A 12221-nucleotide genomic window follows, 5' to 3' on the forward strand; every position below is an offset into this window, starting at 1 on the left:
CTTGGACTCCTCCTTCAACTTGAGACTTAGGTCTGCTCTGAACCCCGGTTTTCTCTTCTCTGAAAAGAGAAGGGCCACCTCACAGGATCACTTCTGGGAAAGAATGATACAAACGTTAAAGCGCCAGAAGCTCTGAGGTGGAGGGTGCTGAGTTTGGGATTCTGGGGAGATGGGGAAGGCTGAGGAAGGGGACTGGGTCTCCCATGGGTCCGTGGTCTCTGGTGACTCATGCATTCATATGCAGCCGGCTCTAACCACAACCAACGTTCTGCCCACAGCCCCACAGTGCTCCTCAGAGAAAGCAGAATAAACAGCCCCGCTTCCGGCTGGAACAAAGGGGCCCCAAGCTCCCAGCCAGAGGTCCCCCACCCAGGTCAGAACTGAAGTCCACAGAGGGACACAGAGTTCTCGGCCCACCAAGACAACGCCCCGCTCCCTCCTCCACAACTGCCCCTATCCTCTGATGACTAAGCCTTCCCAGAGACCCCAGGGGCCCAGTCAGTGTTTGCTTTGGGTTGGGAGGGGAAGAGATGGGAGGAGAGGGGCTAGAGGGGAAATCCCCCTGGGCCCCCAACCCCTAACTCACAGAGGACCCCTTCTAGAATAGTCCTGACAGCCCACCAAGTCTTGAGGGGACTCTTTCCACTCATTTTCAGAAAGTGAATCTTGATCCAGTTCCTAGCATAGAATGAGAGCTTCAGAAATGTCTCCTCTCTCTCTATCAAGCTGACATCAAGCTGAAGTCGGCTTCTTACAACTCCCATTCATTTCTCCTTGTTCGGACCCAGTGGAACAGGACAGGTCAGAAGAGGGAACTTCCCGTTCCACCATGACCTTCTAGAGGACGTAGTGATTATGAGGCCTGGGGCACTCGCTGTTTAGTTCTTGATGTCGGAACAAGAGGCTCATACTTAAAAATTTTCATGGCACCTTCAGTGGGGAATAATGGCAGAATATTATAAGATTACCCAAAGGCTCAGGGGATTGAAGAAAAAAACTGGGAACCACTTTCCTCAGGAGCCCTTTGAAGCTGTCAAGCTTAAATGGCTTCCCCAGGGGGTCATATAGCCCCCCAAGTATCCTATGGAGATTTAAAGCCAACTCCCAGCTCAGGAGTACCTAATATCCCAGGCTGCCTCCCTATGTAATCTTATTTCGTTTAATTTAACCACTTTTTTCAATGTCTACCATGTGCTTGGTGAGCATTCAGACAAAGCATTCCCCATCCCACACCTCAGTGGGTCTACACAACAACAGTATGAGGTAGGGACAGTGTAGAGACCTGGGCCAGAGAGTCTCGTAGATTTAGAACTTTTTTTTTTTTTTTTTTTTTTTTTTACAGATAAGGAAACTGAGTCCCAGAGAGGGGTAGGTCTTGCCCATCCTAGGCTGAGAGAGCTGATGAGGAGGACAGCCTTAGCTGGCCTTCCTGGTCTGCCAAAAGACTCCCCTCCTCATGCTCTTATCTTTGACTTCCTGATTTCATGACAAAGCAGAAGGCAGCAACTGTTAGGAGGTGGAGTAATCAGCCTCCACTGGATCACTCATATGTGGCAAGCGCTTTCCAGGGCATATTCCCCTATTCATAGTTTCCCTACCAGCTCCGTCTTCATCTGTTCTTATTTCTTCTCTCCGAGTAGAAGTCCTGACTCTGGGTGGGGAGAAAAAGAACATTTACAACTAATTGTTTCCAGAGTAAGCAGCTCAGCCCCAGCTGCTAATGGATAGATCATCACCTCGGAAAGAGCCCCTCGCCCCATCCAGCTGCAGCTATTTAAAGATGCTGTACTGTAAACGTAAGGACCAACTCTCATCGGACTCCAGAGCTGGCTCTCTTCTCTGCTGCCAGGGGTCACTCTCCCCAGGGCTGCCGCTGCTGACTCGGAGCTCTTTGCTAGGTGTGATGTCTCCTAGCTCTGCTGCAAGAGGCCATGACTCTGGGGGAGGGGCTAGAGAGAGAAGGAAAGAGAGATCTTCTCTCAAAGAGAAAGGGAAGAAATGATTCCTCTCTCAAGTTGGGTTCTCCTTCCATAGGGAGCTTTTCCTTAGATTGCCAAGAACCTTCATACTTCCTAAAATGTGCAAAGCTGAATTTTTAAAGGCTATTCCCCTGTGTCCATAATCCTTCACTAGCCAACAGGGAGCCCCTCTTCTAATTCCATCAAAGAGAAGGTCATACCTCTTAAAGGGCCACAAAGTGAAAAAGGAACACAAAGATGTGTCTGTTACATGCCCTTTCTATGATTTCATCACTGAAGTGTAAGGAGGTGAGGGCATAAGGGAGGGGACGGGAGAAATCAATTGAACAGGGGCATCCTGACCAGCTCCCCAGACTCCTAACACTCAGACACAAGCACATACACATGCACATACTCAGACACTCACTCTCTCTCTCTCTCTCTCTCTCTCTCTCTCTCTCTCTCTCTCTCTCTCTCTCTCTCTCTCTCTCTCTCTCTCTCTCTCTCTCTTCCATGTGGTGTCTGCCTCTCTTTCTTTCATTCCCTCTGTTTCTCAATCTTGTAGAATCTAGTAGAGCAAGCCTTGAGCTGTAACCAGAAAACTCCACTTAAGATTCCCTGTTCTTCCTCAGTTTCCTCATCTGCCAAATAAGTTTAGTGACACACAACCCACCTCACAATATGGCAGCCCTGGATGGAGTCGGGAACACCTGGGGTCTAATCCTGGCTCTGCCATTTCCTGACCATGTGACACAATGGTGTTTTGTATTTTGCCCAAGTTTTAGCCTGCCAGCCAGCACAGAGCACAGGACCGCACACCTTGAAGCTCTTCCAACTTTGCCCACTCGCCAAAAACTTGGTCCCAGGGACTTGTCTGCAAAAAACAGCTCAAGGCCCCAAATATGCATTTTTTCTCCTGGGAAAGCAGCACTCTTGAACTCTCTGGGAACACAATGTCTTGTTTTTCATGCCTGACTCCCCAAAGAACAGTCAGTGCTGGAAAAGGTCCCTCCTCAAGGCCCCTGGAGCCTTGACTTCCCCAGCTCTGCCACTCACTGTGGGCTCCTGGTGGGTAACTCCCTCCTCACTCTGGGCTTTCATTTCTTTCTTGGTAAATGAGGTAGTTGGAGTAGACGGTCCCCATGGACCATCCATCTTGACCACAGCTCAGGGAGGCAGCAACAGTCTCAGCAGCAGCAGCAGAGCTGGGATTTGAACTGAGTTTTCTGACACCATAATAGTGATTCTTACTGGAGAGCAGGATATCCCACTAGGGGAAACTGGCCTGGCCCGGACTAGCCTGGCAGTTCTGTCAAGCCTGTCAAGTTTTGCCAGGTCTCAGGAGAAGCCTGGCCTTGGAACTTCCCACAAAGGGCACCCACTGTCCTGCCACTAGGAAGATCCCATCCTTCACCCCTCTAGTTCTCAACTGGAAATTGAGAGGCTTGAATCAGTTGAGCAATGAAGTCATTCCTAGCTATGACATCCTCAGGCTAAAAGACCCTAGTGAATCACTTCAGCTGCTAAAGCCTCCCCCTCCCCCCCTCTCTTTTGTATATGCTTTTGTATATCCCTATTACCTCTCCTCCTCCCTTCCATATCCCTTGACTATAAGCTCCCTGAAGGTGAGGACTTTTACCTTTGTATCCCCAAAACATCTAATCTGACTCTCTTATTTTATGTAGGAGAAAATTTAGAGCCATGCTAAAAAATCACCTGCAATTTATTCTGTCTCCATCAGGTTTGTGCCTAGTTTGCATGTTGTCTCCCTTATATGACTGTCACTCCTAGAGATCAAAGACCATCATTTTTTGCCTTTCTCGATTCTCAGTAGGTGACTAATGAACTTGTGCTGACTGGATCTGAGAAGGGAAGCAACAGGACTTGGGTCGGGGATTTAAATCCACTAGGAGAAGCTTTGGATTACAAGAAACTGCATACCAGGCAACCTTCATTCAGTAAAGAGAGATAGTGCTCCTGCCCAGTGCCTGGCAAACACGAGTTGTCTTTATGATTAATTACCTTAGAAGGCAGGACATATTGAGGGCAAAGGAGAGGAAACAAAGTCCTCTGGAGGCAGGGACAGGAAGCATCTTATTCAAGTCAAAAGGAACTTTGGTCCTCCCCTTTGCCCTCACCGAGCCTCACCTGTAATAACACTAACCATTAATAGTTCTTATTATTAAAATTTTCAAAGCATTTTGTTGCATCTGAATCTCTTGCCATCTCTTAAGAGGTAGAGTTTATCACTTTTCAGCCAAATCAAATCAAAACAACCGAAAATATCAATTGTTCATGGTTAGGGCAAGCCAACATGATAAAAATGACAGTTCTACCTAGGTTAATTTATTTCTTCCGTTCCATACCAAACTACCAAAGATTATCTTATGGAGCTAGAAAGAATAATAACAAAATTCATCTGGAAAGGAAAAAAATCAAGACTATAAAGAGAATTCATTTTTTAATGTGAATGAAAGTGGCCCAGAGATATCAGATGTCAAAACAATTTGATAGTTAGCTAAGAAAATAGATTAGTAAACAACAGTCTACCAATCTAGTTTTGATCATCTCAAAGATTTCTGCTTTGGGGACAAGAATTCACTAACAAAAACTGCTGAGAAAATGAAAAAGTAGTTTATCAAAAACTAGATATAGACTAATGTCTTACACTGTACACCAAGATAAGGTCAAAATGGACACATAACTTAAACATAGAAAGAAATACCCTGGACAAATTAGGGAAGTATGGAATAGTTTATTTGTCAGCTCTTTGGATAAGGGAAAAACTTATGATTAAAAGAGAAATAGGAAGAATTATGAGATGTAAAATGGATGATTTCATTAAATTAAATTTAAAGGTTGTTTTCTCAAACAAAACCAAAGCAACCAAGATTAGAAGGAAAGCAAAAAGCTGGAGAAATTTTTTTACAGCAAGTATCTCTGAAAAAGGCCTCATTTCTCAATTACATAGAGAACTGAGTCACATTTTATAAGACTATAAGTCATTCTCCATTTGAAATAGTCAAAAAATATGAACAGGCAGTTTTTAGACAAAATAATAAAAGCTATCTCTAGACTATGAAAAAAATGTTTTAAATCACTATTGATTAGAGAAATGCAAATTAAAGTAACTCTGAGGTACCATCTCATAGCTATCAGATTGGCCAATATGAGAGAAAAGAAAAATAATAAATGCTGGAGAAGATGTGGGAAAATTAGGACATCAATGCATTAGAACATCAATGCACTGTTGGTAGAGTTGTGATATGTAACAATATGTAACAATAATAATAATTTTTTAAAAAGACTATAAGTCCTTGAGGACAGAACTTTCATTTGGTTTTATTCTATAAGTTCTGTGAAGTCAGGACTTATATTTGATTTCATCCTATCATCTCAAGGAGGTCATGGGTTCCTTTCTTATTAGACTATAAGCTCCTTGAGAACAGGACCAACATTGGTTTCATTCTAGAACCCAGGGAGATAATGGGTTCTTCAAACAGAGGCTGAAGGAAGACTTATTGTAGAAAGGACTCCCTATTGCCCTGGCACTGAGCCTAAGGCCCTGCACAAAGTAAACACTCTAAAAAATACTGAAGGAATAGATCAAATAAGGAGTGAAACAACCAAATGAGCTAGAGACCATAGAAAAACAAACAATGCATTATGACAGGGTTTGAGAAATTCTAAGAGAGCATCCAGTTGGGAGGAAATTAAGGAAGGCTCCATGGAAGAGGTGGTCCCGAGGGCTCAGAATGAGTATAATTTCAACCAGATACCCAAAGGGCTTTCTAGGAGAATGAAAGAAGCCTAGGTCTCATTCATGGCAATCAACATCTCCATTGCTTTCTTCTAGCTCAAATATCCTAGCTCTGTCATGTGCTGCTATATCTCACTTCCTCTTCACATTTGTTACCTCTAAATCTCAGTTTGTTTGCTTTTTTATCATAAAATGTTGATAATAATAATCTCCATTAATCCAATAAAGATTATTACCTCTTGGTACAGATCTGTGATTTTACTTGTGTGAGATCTCCTGGTGTGGACATTCCCTCTACTATTGCAGAGTAGCTCCTGCTCTGCAATTTATAGCAGCCTGAGGACACTGAAAGGTGAGGCAATTTGCTCAGGATCACACTGTCGGGAAAGCATTTATTAAACATTTACTGTGTACCGGCCACTGTGCTAAGTGCTGGAGAGATGAAGAAAGGTGTATGTCAAAGACAGGTCTAGCTGACTCCAAAGCTATATCTCTATGGGACTTTCCCCTCTTTGACTCTCTTTGCTTTAGGGAGATTATTTTGACAGCCATGTGGACTGGAGACATTTGAATCCATACAGGGGACTATTAGAATAGTTCCTTAAACCCAGGTATGATAACCCCCCGGGAGAGGTTATGGACAAGAGCAAGAGCAGGTTCCTGATTCCTCCTGAGAGACCCAGGTCTCTGCAGACTGTTTGGGCACCCACTATCCAGCTCTGGATCACAGATCCAGAGAGGAGGGAGAAGAGAGCGGAGAAGAGGAGTTCCCAGGTAAGAAGGCTCTGGACAGGTGTATTGAAAAAAGAAGCTATTCAAAAGCCAGGAGCAGAACCCAGATCTCACTTCCAGCATCCAGTCAAGCCTTCAGAGGAATAACCAGGATAGGAATCCCAGACCAAAGCGGAGCCTGAAATTGAACCAAAAGAGCTTTCTAGCTGGCTGACAGAGGCTGAGCCCAGCAGCATCCTCAGACCTAAACCCGGGTCAGGAACTTTCAGAGCTCAAAGAGGTTTCAGAGGGTTAGTAATATAATGTTGCCCTGGATCAGAAAACTTCGGGAGCATTGAAAGTTTACAAGAATCCAACTTATCCCCAAGATCTTGACATACTGTAACTCCACTCAATACTCCAAGAAAGTAGCAACAGGAACAATTCAGATCTTCTCTCCACGAGTGCTATAGAGCCCAATATCAAATTGGAAGTCAGGAAACAGTCTAGAATAATGAACAAACAAAAAAAGAAGCCCACCATAATGAGCTGTCATGGTGGAAGGGATGCTCAAGACACAAATACAGAAGAAAAAGGACTCCAAAATATCTACATACAATGTCTCAGAGAAAAACACAGATTGGGCACAAACTCAACTAGAACTCTTGAAAGTTGTGAAGTAAGAAGCAAGAGTTTTTAAATATTTTTAATAAATGGAATAAATGAGTCCACAAGGAAAAAATTAGAAAAAAAAATGAGAACTATGGAAGAAAGAACTGGTTAGGAAATGAACAGCTTGGCATAAGAGGCACAAAACCTTGTCCAAACAATAAACATTCTGAAAATTAGAATGGACCAAATAGAAGCCAAATTCATGATGCAACTAGAAATAGTAAAACAAAGTCTAAAGGATAAAAAAGTAGAAAAAATGAAAGGTTATCTCATAATAAAACTAACTGACCTGGAAAACAGATCAAGGAGAAAAAAAATTTTAAATCACTGAACTACCCCTACCCATCAATAGGGGAATTGCTGAACAAGTTATGGTATATGAAGATAATGGAATATTATTGTTCTATTAAAAATGATGAACAAGCTAATTTTAGAAAGCCCTGGAAAGATTTACATGAGGTGATGCTGAACCAGGAACTGATACGTGAACAAGCAGAACCAGGAATACATTGTATACAGTAACAGCAAGAATATGAGATAATCAGCTATGAAAGGCTCTCAGTGGTTCAGTTATCCAAAGCAATCCCAATAAATTTTGGACAGAAAATGCCATCTGCATCCAGAAAAAGAATTAAGGAGACGGAATGTAAATCAACTCATACTATGTTCACTTCTCTTTTTGTTGTTTGTTTTTTATCTCTGCCATAGTTCTTCCTTTTTGCTGTGGTTTTTCTCTCCCAACATGATCCATAAAGCATGTGTACTTAAAATAAATAAATGTTTTTAAAAAAGAATCACTGGAATGTCTGAACACTGTGACCAAAAACATTTTAAAGAACCTAGATATCACTGTTAATGAAATACTAAAAACAAAAAACCAAAACAAAACAAACCAAAACAAAACAAAACAAAACTTTAAAACCTCCTCAGAGAATGCCCAAAATAAAGTATTCCAGGATTATTAGAGCCAAAACCCAGAAGTTCCAGATAAAAGCAAAAATAAAATAAAATAAAATACTTCATTCATTCAACAAGAAAGAATTCAATTTAAAAAAAAAAAAAAGGAACCACAATCAGAATCACACACAATTTAGCAGCTACCACCGTAAAAGAGTGGAGAACTTGGAATATGATATTCCATAAGGCAAAGGACATATACTTACAGCCAAGAATAATTTACCCAGCAAAACTAAATATGGGGAGGAGGGAGAAAAATTGCACTTTTAATGAAATAGATATTTCCAAGCATTCCTAAAGAATCCATCGGAGCTTTGGGGAAATTTTGAAGTACAAACATAGCAGTAAAGAGAAGAATGAATGAACTTACAAACAAAAGTGAGTAGGTGATACTTGTATCTCTCTGAACCCTATCAGGGTTCCTAGAGGATATCTAATCAGACAAAGTCTAAAGCTGTTTTGTGTGTGTGTGTGTGTGTGTGTGTGTGTGTGTGTGTGTGTGTGTGTGTGTGTCTTGATAATCTTAATTTAAAATGGAAAGAGAGAAAAAGAGGAATACACTTGGGGGAGGGGGTTGGAAGGGAAAGAAAGTTTAGAGAAAATAATTTACATAAACATGGTACACAAACAAACATCTATACAAACAAGGAAGACAGGATGGTGGGGAGTGACTTATACTAGAACTTGACTTCTCAACTGAACTGGCCAAAATAAGAAAGAATAAACACTTGCAAAGTTGGGGACGGAATATATTTCATTCAATAGGAAAATAGGAGGGAAAGAAGAGAAAGGAAAAGGAATTAGAGATAAGGGATTCATTCTATGCAAAACAACTTCTAAAAATAGACAAATATATTTATAGTTCTTTTTGAGGCAGCAAAAATTGAAAATCTGTGGCCCAGGCATCTATAAGTTGGGGGAATGGCTGAATAAGTTAGGGTATAGAAATGTAACTGAACACAGTTTGGGTGAACTCTTATCAGCACAATGACCAACCAGGATTCCAGAGGACTAGTGAGAAAACATGGTACCCACCTTCTAATAGAGAAGGATTCAGAATCCAGAATGAGACAAATGGTTTTATTGGTGTTCAGTTATTTGTAGTCATGTCTGGCTCTTTATGAACCCCCCTTTTTGGGGGGAGAGAGGTTTCTTGGCAAATATACTAAAGTGACCTATCATTCCCTTCTCCAGCTCATTTTACAGATGAGGAAACTGAGGCAAACAGGTTTAAGTGAATTGCTCAGGGTTACACCATTAGGAAGTATCTGAAGCCAGATTTGAGCTGAGGAAGATTGACACTCTAACCACTGTGCCATTTAGCTGGTTGGTTTTAAATGACCAATGTGGAAATTGTTTTGATTGACTAGACACATGTATAATGGATTTTGCATTTTCTTATGTTCTCAATTGTGTGTGTGTGGGAAGGTGAAGGTAAGAAGGTGAGTCTTAGCTGATTAAAACAAAGTATTTCTTAAAGGAAAAAAGAATAGATGGTAGTGGAAGAGCGCAAATGATCTTTTAAGTCTTAAGTCCTCTTTCCCTAAGAGGAAGGAGGAGAAAGAGTGATGACATCAGGATAGAGTTTCTGGACATGGCATTTGGACTTCTGAAGAACATGTAGGGATTCAACCATTAGGGGTGAGAAAAGAAGACATTCCAGGCACAGGATCCCAGAGGATGGAGGGCCAAGTCAAGTGAACAAGCTTTATTAAGCTCTTACTTAGTCTGTGCCTGGAACGGGGTGCACCATGGTTCATTAGGTCAAAGAGAATCATGAGAAACACAGCATAGTACGTGAAGCTGACCCTTCTTGCAGTTTCCTCCCTCAACTGGCAGATGAGGAAAAAGATGTAGACAGAGGACCTTGGATGCCAATCTGTCATTCATATCGCAGCTTAGACCTGCACTCAGGTCCTTGGGATGTGGAAGTGAGCCCTCACTCTGGAAAGCTAGCAAAACAGGGCCTTTATGTATGGTCCCGGCAATGGGATTGTCTCCCAATGATCTGCTGAGTTGGAAGATACATAGCCCTGGAAGTTTGATGAATCTTTTTCAGCCATCCCAACTGCTGGAACCATCCACTGTGATGGGGAAGATCTGTAGTCACCCTCACTGAAAAGAGCCTGGACACTGATGAAGTTGTGGACATTATTAAACATAGAAAGAATCTAACACTGTGTACAAATGGGGCCAGATGAATATTATGGGGCAAAGGAATGGCAAAACCCTTCCAAATTTAGGTTGTCTTTGGGCACTCTCAAAAGGAAAGCGGGCATGGGAAAAACAGCAGACTCCAAGCTCTCCGACCTTTTCCCTGCATCCCTCCCAATGTTTCAGGCAACTCTAGAAGGCCAGAAATCCAAGGAATCGTCGTCCTGTTTCAAGAGAACATACCTCTCCTACAGGAATTGGTACATGATGCCATCCGAAGTCTGGACCAAAGGAACAAGTGGAAACTAGCATAGGCGTGCCAAGTTTTGGAAAGTTTGAGTGTCAGGAAAATGCTTTGGCAATCTTAAACTAGCATGTATTTAAATTATTATAGAAGGGGCTTCAAAGGCCCCCTCCCATTCAGAAAAGCCACCTTTACCTGAATGTCCCATCCCCTTAGCCTGCCACTATCTCCAACCATTTAGGCTTTGATTAAACTCGCTCCTTCACAGAACCAGAATCTCTTGAATGGGAAGGGAACCTGGCAACTATATAACCTCCTGGGAGTGGTTTGAAAACTCAAGGACAAGGAACCCACCGCTTCCAGGAGGCATTTACTCCCACTCTAGACTAAATCATTAGGAAGGTCTTTCTTAAAAGCGAGCCCCAATTTGTCCCAGCTCCTGAGGTGCCACTGTGGGAAGATCTGGGCTCCTGAGGAAGCTTCCTAAGATGCAGCCACTGGCCCGGCCCCTTTCCAGGCTCCCCAGAGTCACCTTGAGTCCTGTGGTAGCTAATCTCAGCTCCAAATTCCTGCTTCTCTCAGGGCCACTTGGAAGAGGTCATCTTGGAGGGTTTTCCCATAGTCCTTAGTCCCAAATCTATATAATCATCGATCAGAAGCCGGAAGAGACCTTAGTGGTCACCCAGGCCAATCTTCCATTGTACAGATGAGGAAACTGAGATCTTGGGAGACTAAGCACCTGGCCCAATCCATAGAATGGGAGACGGAAGGAATCTTAAAGACCATCTGGTCCAACACTCTTCGTTTTCCAGATGAAGAAACCAAAGAACGGAGAGAGGAAGGGATTTCTTTGCCCAAGGTCATACAGGGCGTGGTAGGATTCGAACCCAGCTCCCCTGACTCCAAGTCTAGTGTTCCTTCAGTCTGTCATCAATTTATTAAGCCCCTAATGCAGGGATCTGCTTCCCCCCTCAGTCCCCCAAGCCCCACGCTCCCCGCCCCACACAGAGAATGTTCCTTCGCCACTGCCGAGAGCACGTCTTGCTGGCACGCAAGCCCCCCGAGAAACGCGCTCCGCGGAGCTGCTCTGCAGAGCCCCGAGAGCCCCACCCGGACCCTCGGAGCCCCGGCCGCGAGGAGCCCAAGTTCCCGGGACAGCCCGGCACACGGAGGGGGGAGGGGGAGAGATTTGCGGGGGTGGGGGGTTTGTTCCCAAAACTTTGACTTCGAGTCTCCCCTCCTCCACACCCCGAAAGGGGAGGGAGAGGGGCTGGGCTCGGCTGCTAACGTCCAGGGGAGCCCATTTAGAGGTCACCCAAGCCAGCCCCCCCTCTGACAGAGCGCTCCGGGGGCCGCGCCGCCGCGGGCCCCTCCTCCCGCCGCTGGGACGCCCCCGCACCCCAGCGCGCTCCCTACCCGCCGGAGCTGGGCGCCGAGGTTCTGCATTCTCGCCGCCGGCGGCCGCAGGACCGTTAGCCGGGCGCTGGGGAGGGCCGTCACCTGAGCGGCGCTCCCGGCTCGGGCTTTAAATGAGCCCGGCCGCTCCACCCCACCCCCGACCCTTCCTCCCTCACCTTCAGTCAACCCCTTCCCTCCCAGCGCCATCCTCCCCGGCCCGGCCCGAGAGGCCGGCCCTCCCCCGCTGGGGTAGCCCCTTCTGCACCCCCGCGGCAGGCACGAGGCCAGCAGAGTCTCTGCCCCGTCCGGGGCGGAGCCACGGGGCAGCGCCGCCAAACGGGCACAGGGGCTGGGCACCGGGCGCGCC

At 44.6% G+C, this 12221-nt stretch overlaps 1 protein-coding gene across 2 annotated transcripts in view; it reads right to left on the reverse strand.

The window, feature by feature from the left end:
• The window catches only part of ACOT11 (acyl-CoA thioesterase 11), an 82757-nt gene extending 70786 nt beyond the window's left edge, over positions 1-11971 (reverse strand). For both annotated transcript variants that reach the window (XM_074265858.1, XM_074265855.1), the window contains exon 1: positions 11873-11971. In XM_074265858.1, coding sequence (XP_074121959.1) covers positions 11873-11902 — 30 coding nt within the window. In that variant the 5' untranslated portion in view covers positions 11903-11971. The remainder of the gene's footprint in view (positions 1-11872) is intronic.
• Positions 11972-12221: the final 250 nt, after the last annotated feature.

Source organism: Sminthopsis crassicaudata, chromosome 4, assembly GCF_048593235.1.
Source record: "Sminthopsis crassicaudata isolate SCR6 chromosome 4, ASM4859323v1, whole genome shotgun sequence".
NCBI lineage: Eukaryota > Metazoa > Chordata > Mammalia > Dasyuromorphia > Dasyuridae > Sminthopsis > Sminthopsis crassicaudata.